The sequence below is a fragment of the Dipodomys spectabilis genome, unplaced genomic scaffold (genome assembly GCF_019054845.1).
Source record: "Dipodomys spectabilis isolate Male_0828 unplaced genomic scaffold, ASM1905484v1 ptg000288l, whole genome shotgun sequence".
Taxonomy (NCBI): Eukaryota; Metazoa; Chordata; class Mammalia; order Rodentia; family Heteromyidae; genus Dipodomys; species Dipodomys spectabilis.
Window position 1 is genome coordinate 163834 of NW_024870965.1, and position 16914 is coordinate 180747.

The 16914-nt window shown below is 47.3% G+C and overlaps 1 protein-coding gene across 1 annotated transcript in view; it reads right to left on the reverse strand.

The window, feature by feature from the left end:
- The window catches only part of Nav1 (neuron navigator 1), a 71948-nt gene that overhangs the window by 3497 nt on the left and 51537 nt on the right, over positions 1-16914 (reverse strand). Inside the window, exons 14-26 of the mRNA XM_042701141.1 lie at positions 14313-14434; positions 10136-10332; positions 9689-9881; positions 9427-9595; positions 8685-8782; positions 8042-8137; positions 7560-7719; positions 6727-6962; positions 5522-5676; positions 5357-5428; positions 4650-4846; positions 3341-3459; positions 927-1124 (exon numbers count right to left, since the gene is read on the reverse strand). Coding sequence (XP_042557075.1) covers positions 927-1124; positions 3341-3459; positions 4650-4846; positions 5357-5428; positions 5522-5676; positions 6727-6962; positions 7560-7719; positions 8042-8137; positions 8685-8782; positions 9427-9595; positions 9689-9881; positions 10136-10332; positions 14313-14434 — 2012 coding nt within the window. The remainder of the gene's footprint in view (positions 1-926; positions 1125-3340; positions 3460-4649; positions 4847-5356; positions 5429-5521; positions 5677-6726; positions 6963-7559; positions 7720-8041; positions 8138-8684; positions 8783-9426; positions 9596-9688; positions 9882-10135; positions 10333-14312; positions 14435-16914) is intronic.

Sequence of the window (16914 nt, forward strand, 5' to 3'; positions counted from 1 at the left end):
TGATTCACAAAATGGCAGTGACAATTGCTTCAACTTGTGTGTAAAAGGTGTCACTTGGGAATATCTCTGTAATACAAAGCACCATGTGGGATGTGGGGTGGGGGTACCCAGCACTGCAAGACCACCTCTGCTGCTTTCATTCCGTAAGGGGACTGAGCCCTGTGCAAAGCAGTTCATATTGGGAGGAATGGAAGAAATCTGTCTCTAACAGCTAGACTCCAGGCTATCATAAACCTGTTTCTCCCTCCCCAGTTCACAAACCTTCCATCAAACCTAAATACCAGCCAGACACCAATGGCTCCTGCCTATAATCCTAGCTACTCAGGAGGCTGAGATCAGAAGCTCACACCTGTAATCCCAGCTATTCAGAAGGCTGAGATCCAAGGCTCATAGTTTAAAGCCAGCTCGGACAAAAAAGTCCATGGTACTCTCTCTCTCTCTCTTTTGCTGGTCCTGAGGCTTGAACTCAGGGCCTGGGCACTGTCCTTGAGCCTCTCTGTGCTCAAGGCTAGCCTCTCTGTGCTCTACCACCTGAGCCACAGCACCACTTCCAGCTTTTTCTGTGTATGTGGTACTGAGGAATTAAACCCAGGACTTCATGCATGCTAGGTGAGCACTGTACTGCTGAGCCACATTCTCAGCTCTAGTCCATGATATTCTTATCTCTAATTAATCAGCAAAAAGTCAGAAATGGAGGTGTGGCCCAAGTGGTAGAGCATCAGCCTTGAGCAAAAAAAGCCAAGCCTTGAGTTCAAGTCCTCCTATGGAGACACACACACACACACACACACACACACACACACACACCTCCTATGGAGACAGACAGACAGACAGACACACACACACACACACACACACACACACACACACACACACACACACTTCTGTAATACTTGCCTTCTGATATCAGAATGCCTTTTACTCACCAGAGGGTCTGAGTCTAGAGAACCTGGGGTGCTGTCTTTGACAGTCCTGTCTTCTGGAGGTGAGGCAATGCTGTGGGGGCCCACGGTGGGTGGGGGAAGGTGGTAAAGCTTTGATTGGTCTTGTTGAGCTGATGGCCAAGGAAGAGTGTCCCGGACCCACTCCACAGGATCCTCCCAAGCAGCTTTCTGTCCATGGACCTGGGAAGCAGAAGTGTGTGATTAGCGGGTGGGCACCCCCTGGTTAGACATCTCAGGCCAAACATTCCTACAAATATCCAGAAAACTGTTCCTCCTCAGGTGCAAAGACAAGAGGCTCTGATCTCTGTCGAACTTTCAACAAGGAAAATAAGTTGGTATTAACTGGCAAAAATAATTCTGAGGATAATTTAAAAGATCTGATAAAACTTCAAAAATCTGAGCAATGTTCCCAGCCTTAAATAATATTTCTGCTGGGTGCTGGTGGCTCACATTTGTAATCCTATCTATGCAGGAGGCTGAGATCTAAGTAACACAGTTCAAAGCCAGCCTGGGTAGGAAAGTTTGTGAGACTTTTACTTCGAATTAACTACCAAAAAGCCAACAGTGGAGCTGTGACTTAAGTGGCAGAGCACTTACTCAAGTGGTAAAGCCTTGAACAAAAAAGCTCCGGGACAGTGTCCAGAACCTGAGTTCAAGTCCCAGGACCACACCAAACAAACAACCAAAAAAAAGCAAACAAACCCCAAACCTTAACTCGTACCAATCCGATGACCCTGCAATTTTGCTTTTTAAGCAGAAATTCTATTTTAAACATAGTACCTTTTATTTTTGTTTAACTTTCATGAATAAAAGATGTTATCCATTTTCAGATAGCCTGATAAATGGCATCTATAGAAATTTACTCTGTCAGGAAGTATCTATGTCAGTAACAAAATACTTTTCATGGATGACACATGGCTACTAAGGACCAGTCACTGCAACAAAGCTGTAATCCCAGCTACTCAGAAGACTGAGAGCCAAGGCTTCACGGCATTCAGACTTCAGTGTGCTGTTATATAGTGGAGTGATGATAAGTAACAATAAAGTATATTTGAAAAAACTAGAAGAGGGCTAGGAATGTGGCTTAGTGGTGGAGTGCTTGCCTAGCATGCATGAGCCCTGTGTTCTATTCCTCAGTACTACATAAACAGAAAAAGCCAGAAGTGGTGCTGTGGCTCAAATGGTAGAGTGCTAGCCTTGAGCAAAAGAAGCCCAGGGACTATGCCCAGGCCCTGAGTTCAAGTCCCAGGGCCAGAAAAAAAAGCTGAAAGGATTTTTGAATGTTTTTTAACATAAAGAAATGATGTTTGAGGAGGTATGTTTAGCACAATGTATACGTGTATTCAAATATCACATAGCATCTCATTATATATAATTCTCTTTTTTTTTCCTTTTCCAGTACCATGTTTACACTCAGGGCCTCGTGTTCTCTTGGCTAGCTAGACGTGGCAGGTACTCGATCACTTGTGCTATGCCTCCAAGTTTTTGCTGGTTAATTGGAGATACAGCCTCAGGGACTTTTTTGTCTGGCTGCCGGGACTGGCTTTGAACAGTGTTCCTCCAGATTTGAGCTTCTAGAGTTGCTAGGGTCATAGGTATAAGACGCCAACACCTGATTCCATTGACATAATTTTTTACTATCCATTTAAAATAAATTTAATAATAAATGTCTTTCTTTTTGAAATGGAGTCTCGCTATGTTGCCTGGGCCAATCTTGAACTCATAAGCACAATGTACCCTGTCTCAGCTTCCCAAGTAGCTAAAGAAAGTGGAGCTGTGGCTCAACTGGCAAAATGCTAACTAGCCTTGAGCAAAAAGCTCAGGAATGGTGTCCAGATCCTAAGTTCAAGCCCCAGGACTGGCATACCAAAAAAAGTCTCTTCAGGGCTGGTGTGTATAGCTCAGGTAGTAGGGTCCCTGTTTAGCAAGGTTGAGGTCCTCTGTTCAAACCCTAGTATATCCCAAATAAATATGTTCATATATTTTATTTTGTCTTCCAAACAACACAGTGCTTTAGTTAGAACAGAATTTATCACCCCTTCTTACAAGATAATTCATTTATCAGAAGTCAGTAAGTAGCTAAGAGATAATTAGGTTTTCCTTCATTTTTAGCTTATTTTAGTATTTGCTATCGCCCTAACAGAGTGGCTTTAATTGAACTTAGGATTGGAGAGAACATTCCAGAGGCAGAACTGCTGAGTAGAAAGCAGCCTCACCTATCTCAGGCCTTGCTCTACTTTTTATTTTATTTATTTATTTACTTACTTATTTTTTAAAAGAAAGTCAGCCTATCTAATCCCAGTAAGTTCCATGCTTTAGATTCAAAATTGTTTCTACTTTGTTAGCCATGACAGCCTGATCTTGGGCTTGGCGTGCAGTCAGAGAGGAGGGCTCACCTTGATCCCATCCTTGGCTCCTTCCTGTAGGTAGGGAATGATAGAGTTGTTCCAGAGGTCAATGAACCAGGTCCGGAAGTCCTCGATGCCAATGGGACAGGATAAGAAGAAGCAAGGGCCTAGGGAAGAGCAGAAAGCCAAGATGAAGGCTGAGAAGACTCCATCTCCCCCATCTTGTGCCTCTCTTACACCTTAGTACCAGGCAGAGGGTGGGCTATACAAAGCAGCAGAGGGAACGGGAAGTGGTGAAGACCCCTGGGTGCTGACTGCCTGGTGTCTATGATCCCGCACAAGCAGAAGTCTAGGGAGTAGGCAAGCTTCTTAATTCCCTCCTTTATTTCATTAATCACGTGTGAAAACAAGGGAGGGATTAGAAAGTCCTTCCACCCCAACTACCCCCACCACCTCCAGGGCCTTGGAGATGTTAGGCAAGCACTCTACTACTGACCTTCAGCCCTAGCCCATTTCTTCTTTTTCTTGTTTTGTGGTACTAAGTTTTGAACTCAGGACCACTCATTTGCTAGGCAGGTGCTCTAATACTTAAGCCATACCTCCAAGCTCTTTTTTGCTTTTAGCTCTTTTTCATATAGAGCCTCACATTTTTGCCTGGGGCTGGCTTCAGACTGAGACCCTCCTACTTCTGTCTTTTACATGACTGGGACCACAATATACACCAACAGGATGGGCTTGTTGATTGTGACAGCCAAGAGTTCATTGCTACCTTTCTGCCTGGGTTGGCCCCAAACAACGAGCCCCTTGATCCCAAGCAGGTTACAGGCATGCACCACTGCACCCACCTCCTCCTCTTCCTCCTTTTTTTCATATGGAGGTGTCTCCTTATGCTGACTCTGAAACAATCAGCTCAAGTGCTTCTCCCATCTCAGTCTCCCACATAGCACTACAGGGGTGAGCCAGGTCATATGACCTGGATATAGCTTTCTGATGGCTGAAGTGATTTTCCCAATTCCAGCTATGTTAAAAATGCACACTGGGTGCCAGTGGCTTACACCTGGCGATACAAGAGGCTGAGATCTGAGGATGGTTCAAAGCCAGCCTAGGCAGACTGTGAGATTCTTATCTCCAATTAACCACCAAAAGTGGAGGGAGAGGGGGAAGCGGGAGCCAGTCATGAAGCTAAGCTGTGATTCAAGTGGTAGAGTGCCAGCCTTGAGCAAAATAAGCTAAGGGACAGGACCATATAGGCCTTGAGTTCATGTTAAGTACTTAAGTATTTTCGGGTCCAAAGCCCCAAGGCTTGCAATCTTGGTAAGCAAAGGGAGCAGTCCTCCCGAGGGCTGGGCCCCAGTACCTATGAGGAAGTCCGAGGTGCTGTGCTTCTCTAGGAAGGTGTGGAGGTGATACCACAGCTTGGGCACCCAGTCCAGCACCCGGAGCAGCTCTTCCTTGTTGGCATTGATGTCGCTGTCAGACTCTACCAACTTCCTCCGCAGATAACGGACCAGGAAGCCATTGGCGGGCTCCACATTGTTAGAGAAGGTTAGCATCCTGCCACCAGCGATGGGGAGAGTGGGGTCAGAGCAGCCGTGGGCTCAGTGCCGGGGTTTACCTCCTGCCAGTCAATCCCTCCCCCTGCCTGCCTCCCCACTAATGACCACTTGGCTTCTTCTCAAGTAATAATGAAGGACAACTGAGTTCAGGATAGCAGCCCTGGGCAGACTGAGCTGATTCTCAAATCAGTGCCCTCTTCAAATAACCACCTGATCGCTCTGATTTGGACTAGGGTGGCTGGGCGGAGAATTCTGATCGCAGCAGGTTAGAGTGTCTCCTGCCAGTGTCTCTCCTTCCCATCCCATCTTTTCCTCTCCTCAAAGTTGTCTTCTCCCCTGTCGCTGACAGGCAAATACTCCTGCTTTCTCCTTTCAGCAGAAAAGCTCATGTTCCTTCTTTTTCTTTCTGTTATTTGCTGCTCTTCTACCTGAAGAGTCTGGGAGTTTTAACTAGCTTATAGATGCTTGGGTAGGGTCCAGGAAATTTGTGCAGCAATAGAGTTCTTACCTGAAGCTCAAGTGCAAGCCATGGTTGGGTGTCATTTTTACAGGCTGATTGGTGGTACCTATAATATAAGGACTGTAAGAAGAAAGGGGAAAAATGAGTCACTTAGATTTGTCCTAACACTTGCTTCTGTCATGTGCACACAGTTTGGCCCCCATCCCAGCTTACCATTTGTGATACTTGCAGGTGAGGGCGCCATTGACCAGCTCACTGATGGAGCCTGTTTCACTCAGATCATCCAAGAGAATGACTAGGGGCACATCCCCGATTCCTGTTTCTCGGTCTATCTGGTTGGCCAGGTTCGAGAGATAGAGTTGTAGATCCTTGAATTAGACAAAAAAAAAAGAGAAGAATCAGCCTTTGGGTTAGCCTTGGAAAGAAGACTTGGACTAGCTTTGCTAGTTCTGTATCTCTTGGGGCTGTGGCTCATGTTGGATGCGTGCACACATTTCGTTACAGAACCCCCTCACTGGAGACTGATCATGGCGATCTCAAGACTCTCCAAACACCTTCTGCAGTGGCCTTGTGTCTCTGAAAGGTGGAGCACACAGCTCTTCTGTAAATGCTTTGTGCTGGTTTGGGACTGTGAACTACCATTAATAGATGTACCTCTCCCAAGAGGGAAGAGCTAAACCCTTGAAACAACTCCAAAGTATTAGGATGTGTTCTAGAGACATTATTGGGGTGACAGTGGGGGGAGGCTCACAATATGTAATATTTAGGAGTATTTTTTCCAGAGATCCCAAAGTACAAGATACTGGGGAGAAAGACAAGAGAGAAAGAATGAGATTGAGTGAAGATAATGAAATAGAAATAGAGTCTCATCAATGACCATCTAAAGGGAAAGGTGTGAAACAGAAGTGTGGAGGAGGAAATTACTAGCAAAAGACAAACAAGAATTAAAGGAAAGAAATTAGGGCAAGCTGTACACGGGTGGCTCATGTCTGTAATCCTAGCTACCTGGGAGGCCGAGATTTGTGGTTTTGGAGAGGAAAGTCTTTGAGACTCTTACCTCCACTAAACTACCAGAAAAAAAAAAAAGTGGTGCGGTGGCTCAAGTAGTAGAGTGCTAGCCTTGAGCAAAAGCAGCTCAGAGACAGTGCCCAAGCCTTGAGTTCGAGCCCCAGGATCAGCATAAAGAAAAGAAATTAGGGCAGGGGAAGGAGAAGACTGGAAAAGGGAATGAGGCAAGGAGAAAAGGGAACAAGGCAGGGAAGAAAGGGAAAGCCCATTGGAGATAGGGAGGAGATGAAGGCCGGACTATGGAAAGGAAAAGGGGAATGAGGAGGGAAGGTACCCAGGATAGGTCTTGGGGGAGGGGGGCAGGGGGCTGAGCCTGCGTAAGATGGGCAGGGGTCTCAGGAGGCAGCCACCTTGCAAGACTGCTGGTGCATGTTGAAGGTGCTGACGATGCCCTCGGTGACCTCTCGGCCGGAGCGCTCCACCAGGTACTCGGCTAGCCGATTGGTCAGGTAGGTCTTGCCAGTACCGCTGGGACCCGAGAGGATGAGGCGCCGGTGCTTGAGCAGAAGGCTTATGTAGTGCTGCATCATGGGCTTGGGGATGAGCGTCTCAAACACCAGGCTGTCGACGCACTTCTCCTTCAGACCTGAACCCCACCCCAGAAAGCGGGAGTCCAGACCATGACCATGAGGATGGCCAGGGGTCCCAAAGAAGATTGTCCTTCCTTCTCTAGGAGCCCACTGAAGAAACACAGAACCATTTACCCCATGGAGGCCCAGTAATCTCCTCAACTCTCATTTCAAGAATTCAGATCTCATTTTTGGGGGACATACCCTAAGCTAGAGATGAGTAGGCAGATTTTATAAAACGAAGTGCTGGACCAGGCACTATGACTCATGCCTGTAATCCCAGCCACTCAGGAATCCATAAGTAGGAGGATCATAGTCTAAGGGCAGCCTGGATTACAGTGTGAGATACAAGGCCTTATCTGAAAAATAATTGAGCAAAAGAGGCCTGGGAATATGGCTCAAGTGGTAGAGCACCTGCCTAGTACACACGAGACCCTGAGCTTAAACCCTGGTACTGGGGGCTAATCATCTTTGTAATACCTCATATTATTTCAATTCTTTCACATCACAGCTTCTCAATGAGTTCTTTTTGGATGAATGCACAATGCATGATCTCATAGGCCTTGCCTGGCCTTTGTGCCACATCACCTCGCCCCAAGAGACAAAAGACTAACCTTTGAGGGAGACCGAGATGCTGCTGACCCCTCGGCAGCACGGAGGCATCTCGGGGGGCTCAGCGTCCAACACTCGCTTCACGTGGCTGAGGCTGTAGCCGTGGATGGACTCAGTGCTCAGTCCCAGGGTGGCAGCTGGGTCCATTTTAGAAATATAGTCCTGATAGAAGAGACAGGGAGGGCATGGAGATGGGAAGGAAGCTTGAACACAAAAGTTCAAGGACAAGTGCCCAGGCCCCAAGTTCAAGTCCCAGGGCCGGCACACTCACACAAAAATGCTAAAGAACACTGAAGAGACAGTAACATAGTTGGAGAAACCACGAGATGAATACTACAGGAAATAAAAGGTGAGAAAGGGCACTTGCTTTGCCCATTTTGCCTTTCTCCAGAAAACCCCTAGGTCCCCAGGAACCCAGGGCCTGGGTGGCTGAAAATCCCATGAGAGGATGAGTGACCTTTGTGACTACACGCGGCCTTCTTACCTGGAAAACTTGGAAAACAGCTTCATCCAGCATCTTCCAGTCAACTTTCCCGCTGACCTTGCTACAGCCCAAGAAGAATTCCTGCTGCTTCAGGTCCTGCAAGGTCAAGGTCGAAGCACATGAGCCTCATGCACATGACTCTGAGAAAAGGAGATCCTACAAAGCCTCAGGAGGCAAGTAATTCTGGCGTGGGGACTACTGAGAGCCCCAATTTTCCTTGCCAAAGGACAACAGAATAGATATTTCTCTATATATGATGGCACTGAATTCAGAATGCATTCGATACATTTAACGTATGCCGTGGTTTAGCAATGCAGCCAAGGTGGAGGGCCCTATGTTCACCCTCATGTGTGTGTGTGTGTGTGTGTGTGTGTGTGTGTGTGTGTGTGTGAGAGAGAGAGAGAGAGAGAGAGAGACAGAGACAGAGACAGAGACAGAGAGAGAGAGAGAGAAGGGGGGGACTGAGGCTCCTAACATCACTCAATGTCCCAAGAGACCCTCACCATGCAGACTTCCCAGCTCAGGAAAAGATCAAAATTTAAAAGACGGCTGCTACTGAAGGCATCAGTTCTAAAGCATGGTAAAGTCTGAGTCCATCTTTATTATGCTGGTTCCTCTGCAGGTCCTTCCTGAAGTTCCTTACCCCTTTGATGATGTGCTGGGGGGGCATCCGTACCACCACCCGAAGGGTCACTTCCTCCTTGGGGCCACTGGTGCTGATGCCATCCATGGGCGACAGGTCTGTGGGGATTGAAAAGGATTAATTGGCTTGAGGGGCACGCACAATGTTCCCCCTAAACTTTCTAGCTATTATCCTTTCCAAATAGCCATTATCCTTTCCGAATAACTACTGTCTACTCTGATACAGAAGAATCAGGAGACCCAAACTGAAATGAGGTTAAGAGTTTAAGAACCATAAGAACTCTTTTTAAAAAAAAAATTTTTTTTCTTTCTCTTGGTGGTCTTGGGTTCGAACTCAAGGCCTTTCTTATACTTGCCAGGCAAGTGCTTTCCCTCTTGAGCTATACCTTCAGCCTGTGTTGCTTATGTTAATGTTCACATAGGGTCTCGATTTTTGCCTGAGTGAGTCTTTGTGCTTCTCCCTTTATGCTTTCTGTGTAGAGTGGGCCACCATGCCCAATTTTTAAAATTGGTTGAGATGTAGTCTCTGGAATTTTTTTGGTCCAAGCTGGCCTTAAACTGCAATCCTCCTGATCCTAGCCTCCAAGTAGCTAGGATTGCAGATGTGATCATTCTTAGGTGTCTTCTAACAAAGTACTTGATGGCCTCAGGAGCAAGTGGAATGATCATAGTGAAATGAGTCCCCACCTTGTTGTTTTTGTTTTAACTCTTCACCTCTATTGGCTCTTCTTCCCCAAAGGTACCTGTATCTGTGAGACCCGGGCTGAAGGAATGGGTGAGAGCAAGGCCTAGGGAGCGGCGAGGGGACGACAGAGTAGAAGATCCAGGGACCTGCCCTGGAGTGGAGCCTGAGGAGGGGCCGGGAGCGACCTTCAGCCGGTCATTCTCTGCCTTCAGCAGGTCCACCTCCAACTGTGGCAAGAAGAGACAGGGCAGGGTCGCAGGGCTGGACACAGCTCAGGCCGTGACCTCCCCTCTCCTGCAGCTCTGTGCCTGGACACTGACCTGCATGTTGTGCATGGTCTCCCGAAGCTGGTCCAGCTGGTGGGCAGAGTTGAGAGCCTCTAAGCGAATGTCTGTAAGTTTCATCTCTTTCTCCCATAGCTCAGAGCGCAGTTCAGATACCTCCTTCTTTTCTGGCTCCTCCTCCTCATTAGCATGGAAAAGCCTGGTGTGTGGGACTGGATGAGCAGGGGCCCTGTAGGAAAGCAAGAGTCAGCCGGGCTTGCGCAGAAGCGTTCGTTACTGGGCAATCTGACATGCGTGGTCAGTAGTCTTGGCCCATGGATACTCAGTAAGTATGACAGAAAGGTGCCCTCTGTGGGTCTCACAAACCCAGGAAGAGGGCAATAAGTAAGGTGGTGTTGGTCCGGGGTCTATGGGCTTACCGCCAGCTCTGGCTAGCAGTTAATACTGGCAGCAGGCTAGGTGGCAGGCACTCAGAGCACTTACTCAGTGACCTCAGTGCCCACGGAGGACGAGGTGGAGGACTTGAGGGAGGGTGAAGCGGTCTCTGTGGAGCCGTGTTGCAGCTTTGGGGATGAAGGAGCTGAGGAGTCGGGAGTGGCGATCTCCTCAATATCAGAGTACGAGGATGCAGATTTGGGTCCCTTTTTTATACTGAAGGCTTTGTTGAAAGAACTTCGAAGCTAGGAAAGAACAGATCCCGGTAGAGAGATGTTAGGGCTCCATTTTGGACTGCTTTGGGATTGGGACAGGCAGGGGACTTACTTGCTGTAACTAAGCTCGCTCTATGAGGTGTGGCATATGGACAGAGCCCCACACACATGAGGACTCAGAAAAAGAGTGGCTTGCTGCCACTGTAGCTGTGGGGACTTCTTGGGGCTTCTCCCTTTTGGGGGGGGGACTGTCTCCTGAGCAGGACAGAGAGAAGACCCCAGAGGATTCATGATATACCGCTCAGCAATCCAATCCTATCAGTGAATTAATCTAGAGACTCACTCACTTTGGGTCTCAAGATCCCCTCTCTTCCTTGGGTTCATCAACCCAGATTCTACTCATCTCCTTACAAAACAGCCAGAAACTGACACTGGGGTTCTGTGAAGATGAAGAGAAGGGAGTGGTACCAAGTTGCACTTAGTATTGTGGTATGTGTGCCTAGCACGCCACAGAGCAGTTAGAACAACCAGACAAAAGCGCTTTTTACTACGTTGAGATCTCTCTCAGCCTCTCCTCAGATCAGGGCATTATAACCCGATGTTTGATCTCAGCACTGATGAGCTTGGGTGTTGGGTGGGGGTGAGCTTTTAAGAGATGCAACCCAGGAGCCTCATCCCACACCCATTCACATGCATCCATTCAGCATGCACACACACAGGGACACAGACACGGAATGGCAGCAAGAGACAGGGAGTAAAGGAGGGGTCAAAGGCCATAGGGGAAAAAGGCAATGCAGATCCTTCAGACAGGGGGAAATAAATGAAGGAAAATTTGAGGATATCCTTTCTAATCGTCTCTCTTGGGACAGAGTCTGTTGGGTAATGGGTAGAGCTAGCGGCTAGTGGCCATTGATTCTCTACTAGGTAAGACATAAAGGAGGACCAATCTGGCTCTAGTAGGATTAAGTGAGAAAGTATGTATGCAGCCTGCTGGTTCCAGGGACTTTACTGTCCTTTAGCAACCAGGGCCCTAAAGTACCATAAAGCTCAGGTCTCTGCTGAGTTGAATCAAGAATCAGGATGGAAAAGTACAGAGTGGATTTCTTGCTGGAATTCAAATTCAGGCCTGTTCATTTTTAATCTAATCAAGTTTTCTATAAATCATTCATGGGATGCTGTATGTGTGTGTGTGTAGAAAAAACTCCTGTGAGCCAGGTGTCCATGGCTCACATCTGTAATCCTAGCTACTCAAGTGGCTGAGATCTGAGATCACACGCTGAAGCCAGCCCAGGCAGGAAAGTCTATGAGACTTATTTCCAATTAATCACCAAAAAGCTAGGAGTGGAGCTGTGGCTCAAGTGGCAGAGTGCCAGCCTTGAACAAAAAAAGCAAAGGGAGGGCTGGGAAGGTGGCTCAGTGGTAGAGTGCTTGCCTTGCATGCCTGAGGCCCTGGGTTCGATTCCTCAGCACCACATAAACAGAAAAAGCCGGAAGTGGCGCTGTGGCTCAAGTGGTAGAGCACTCGCCTTGAGCTGAAGAGCTGAGGGACAGCGCCTAGGCCCAGAGTTCAGGTCCACGACCGGCAAAAAAAAAAAAAAGAAAAAAAAAGAAAAGGGAAAGTGCCCAGGCTCTGAGTTCAAACCTTAGTTCTGGCACTTAAAAAAAATAAAGAAATTCTGTGAGCAGTGTGCCTGGAGTGTAGCCCTCTGATCACTAGGGTTCTAAGTAAGAATGGTACGCAGTGCACTTTATAGAGTGCACCTAACCCTTGAAACATGTTTGTTGGCATACAGCTAATGGTCCCATGGTTATGAGCTCAGAAAACACTGGAGTAAGCAAGACAAAGCAGGACTCTTTCCGGGAGATATTTCAGAATGTGTCCTGTGCAAATGGGCACTGGAGAATATTTAGTGATTCTGAAAGTGATCTGATAATGGCAGCATCACTATTGAAGGAGTATCTGAACAGATCGGTGATCTGTGAAATCTACTATGAGAGATGCTAAAGAGCCAGACGCTAAAGAGGCTCTACCCTCCCTGGTCAGGCCTCCGTGAGAGCTGGTCCCTTTGCTCCATTGTTCCCTTCTGACCATACAGTGTTGATATAGAGCATTCCACCACATCCCCGGCTACTTTTCCTAATTCCACCTGAGTTTACTTTCACTGCCTTTGTGCTGTCTGCTCCAATGACTCTGGTCAATGAACTGTACTTAAAGGACTATAAGCATTTGGGCACCATTGGATTGTTATTCATTTTATATGTGCAATGTTCTTTTTTTCTCCTCAGGAACACTGTAGGCTCCTGACAGAGGTGAGGGTCTCAGGAGCTCACGTCCTCCACACCCCTGTTGAGATCGGGTGGGAGGGATGCTCAGGTGTTTGGTTTGCAGCAGAGATTGTGGGTTCATCTTCTTGTTGTTGCTGTTGTTTGCCTTAGACTCTACTGTAGTCCCTAAATGCTTTTAGAGGTCCCATGGATATCTGGAGGGTTTTAAGGTTTGGGATGATGACGGTGTCCTAGACTGGACCATATCCCCCATAATTTCTGCTTTATGCTTCTCTGGAGCTGAATCTTTAGGTTAAGCCCAAGCTGAACTGGCCTCTGAAAACTGTGGTCAAGAAAACCTCCATCCAGATTCCTTCTGGCTTCTAGGTTTAATGGGCCAGAAGTGTAAAGGTTCATTTTCTGGGCCAGGTGCTGGTGGCTCCTATCTGTAATCATAGCTACCCAGAAGGTTGAGATCTGAGGATCGTGATATGAAGCCAGCCTAGGTAGGCAAATCCATGATTCTCATCTCCAATTAACCAGCAAGAGGCTGGAAGTAGAGATGTGGATCAAGTGGGTAGAGTGCTAGCCTTGAGCAGGAAAAAAAAAAAAAGCAAAGCAAAAGCAAGAGGCCCCAAGTTCAAGCCCCAGTGAGAGCACAAACTATTTTCTGGGTAGGAGAAGCTCAATGTGACTGCTTTTTATAGGAGTCCAATTCAGTAACAGCGGACGGAGGACAGGAGGGAACTAATTCTGACTGTGTGTGGCTTTCCCGTCTGACCTATAACCAGACCACTCCTCTGCTCTGCAGAGGCAGCTGTGGGTGCACCATGCAGTGGAGGGAGGGAGTTGGGACCGCTGCGCAGTTGCAGTGGTACCGTTAGTGTTCTGAGTGGCTGCTCTTTTCCTTTCTTTTTAGAGGGAAAGAATTGCTCTCTAAGTAAGGAAGGTAATGGTAAAGGGAAGAGAAAGTAAGGGAAGAGGAAAAGAACCGGGCCTCTTACCTCATAGACCTGGAAAAAAATAGGGATTTGAAGTCAGCATTTTGAAGGGGGAAAAAAAAAAAAAGAAGAAGCAACACTTAATCACTCATTTCACACAATGGGCGCCTGTCTGCATTCCACAAAGGTCTGCGGGCCGGTCCTAAACAGGGAAGAGATGAGCTCCCTTCCCCAGTCAGCCAGAAGAGCTGAGTGTCCTAGAAAACTAAAGAATTTCAAAAAGACCATCCAAAGTCATTTTAGGATCGGAGGGAGGTGCGTAATGACAAACATGAGAAAGACCCCTCTGGACCACCCAAAGGTAATAGAGCACTTTTGAAGCACTTTAGAAAGCTCCGCGAATTCCTCTCCAAATTGGAGAAATCACCTCCAGAAGCCCCTAGAAGGAATGACACTGTTTACAAAACCTTTCTACAGTAAAGGGAGCGGGCAGGGAAGGGACTGCTATGCCATTTCCTTCTGAGGATTTCTCCAGCTCCTTCGGTGGCCAAATATATTTGATCTAATCCGTGTGAAGAGCCCATGCTAGCAGAAGTGGGAAAAGGTTGCAGGGAGAGCCTGGGGACCAGCAGGCCGTGGCTGGGACAATGGAAGAAGTTGGCAGACCTTGCTCCCTGCAGACATCAGACTGAAGTTTACCACTAGAAAGGACCGGTCAACCCTCGAGGCCAACCCAGGTTATCCAAGCCCTGTGCTGCGTTGGAGGCAGAACCTCGGAGATTCTGCCCATGAACCTTTACCTACCCAACTCTTCTTCTTCTTCTTCTTGGCATCAGCATCCTTGCTGCTGCTGATGCTGGAGTGGCTGGTGATGCTGTTGAGGCTTGAGATGCTGTCTGAGGAGTTCTGTCTCTTGATCCGGAGTTCTAGGGGCCAAGTTCAAGTGGAAAGGAGGCAGAGGTGGATTTAGAGACCACAGGGAATCAAGTTAAGGCTAGTTACAGAAGATAAACAGGGAGGGGCTGGGAAGATGGCTCAGTGGTAGAGCGCTTGCCTTGCATGCATGAGGCCCTGGGTTCGATTCCTCAGCACCACATAAGCGAAAAGAAAAAAGCCGCAAGTGGCGCTGTGGCTCAAGTGGTAGAGTGCTAGCCTTGAGCTGAAGAGCTGAGGGACAGTGCCCAGGCCCAGAGTTCAGGCCCCACGACCAGACCCAAAAAAAATAAAGAAAAACAAAAGAAGATAAACAGGGAAGGGAACCCACCAACTTCTTCTAGGAATGCACCATTCAATTTGTGAATTAGTTATCAAACAAAACATTCATGAAAGGCAAATCACATTTCAACACAGAAATTGCTAGAAGCTAAATAATAAGAATAATAAATAAAGCTGGGCACCAGGAGGTCACACCTGTAATCCTAGCTGCTCAAGAGGCTGAGATCTGAGGATCGCAGTTTGAAGCCAGCCGAGCAGAAAAGTCTATGACACTCTTATTTCTAATTAATCACAAAGAAAAGCCAGCAGTGGAGCTGTGGCTCAAGTGATAGACTGCTAGCCTTGAGCAAAAGAAGCCCAGGGATCACACCAAGGCCCCCCAGGCACAAGAAGTTCTCAGTCTAGTAGGAAAAAAAAGAAATGGTATAAAGTGCTCAGCTTGAATAGAGCTCTGAGAAGGACTTACTAAGCTGACCATCTACACTAGGCACATACCATCCTATCCTGGGTCAGGGCTTATCCAGCAATACTTAGCTACCCAATGGTCCAAGGCCAAATATAAATAGCTACATGCAGAACTTTTAACCTGAATACAGGGTAAATCCCATCTGATGATGAGAAAAGTGAACATGCCAGGCAAGTATTCCACCACTGAACTATGCCCTCAGCAGGTGCCACGTACACAAAAGGTACTGAATTAAGATTTCCAGCACTAAAAATATTAGATGGCAGAATAAGTTGCATACTTGTCTATCTTTTGAAGGTTTCAATAAGTTGTGAGCCTATCAACTAAATAAGGGATTCCACATGAATTATTTTTAAGAGCAAAAGAGCCAGGCACACATGGCTCATGCCTCTCATCCTAGCTACTCAGGAGACTGAGACCTGAGGATTGTGGTTCAAATCCAGGCAGAAAAGTCTGTGCAATTAATCCCCCCAAACGCAGTAGAGGGGTATGGCTCAAATGGTTGAGTGTTAGCCTTGAGCAAAAAAAAAAAAAAAAAAAAAGCTTAGGGACAGGACCCAGCTTTTGAGTTCAAGCCCCAGGACAGGCACAAAAACAAAAACAAACAAATCTTAAATTACACAGTATGAATAACTGTTTTGTCTTCTGCAGTGTTGGGGATCAGACCCAGTGACTTTGCTCACTCAGCAGCTGCTCTACCACTGAGTTCACCTGCCCAGCCTTTGCAAAAGCTTCTGAATATGCATAAAAGCATTTTAAAGGGACGAATGTTACAATACACAAATCCTATCTCAAGTTAAATGAAAACAAATACTTTTAGAAGCTGTAGGATAGACACCAAACAAAACGTGTAGACTCCTAGAAATGGGCCATGGCTGGTGCCTTGGGGGACACCAGTACTTCAGGAAGCTCCATGATGGAATCAGAGCTGGAGAGACAGAAGCTAAGGGAAGGACTTACTGAAGGACAGGTGAATAGGGCCCTAAATATGGGAACTTGACTCTGTGTGTGCATGAGTGTGTGCGCACGCCTGTGTGAACATGTATGCACAAGTACACAGTATTTTTTCTTTGAGACAGGATTTCACTATGTAGTTCCATCTGGCCTTCAACTAACTAGCTGTGCCGGGCGCTGGTGGCTCACGCCTGTAATCCTAGCTACTCAGGAGGCTGAGATCTGAGGATCGCGGTTCAAAGCCAGCCCGGGCAGGAGAGACCGTGAGACTCCTATCTCCAATAAACCACCAGAAAACCGGAAGTGGCGCTGTAGCTCAAGTGGTAGAGTGCTCGCCTTGAGCTGAAGAGCTGAGGGACAGCGCCCAGGCCCAGAGTTCAAGCCCCACGACCGACAAAAAAAAAAAAAAACAACTAACTAGCTGTGCAGCACAGGCTCACCCTGACCTCTAAATCTTCCTGCCTCAGTCTCTGGCGGGCTGGGATTCCAAATGTAAACCACCACACTCATCATTCTTTGGAGCCCCTATTATAGGTTTTTTTTTCTTTGTTTGTTTTTTTGGCCAGTCCTGGGGCTTGAACTCAGAGCCTGGGCGCTGACCTGATCTTTCTGCTCAAGGCTAGCACTTTACTACTTGAGCCACAGTGCCACGTCTGGCTTTTTCTGTATATGTGGTACTGAGGAATCGAATCCAGGGCTTCATGCATGCTAGGCAAGCACTCTACCACTAATCCACATTCCCAGACCCAAAGATGGTTTTTGTTAACAAAG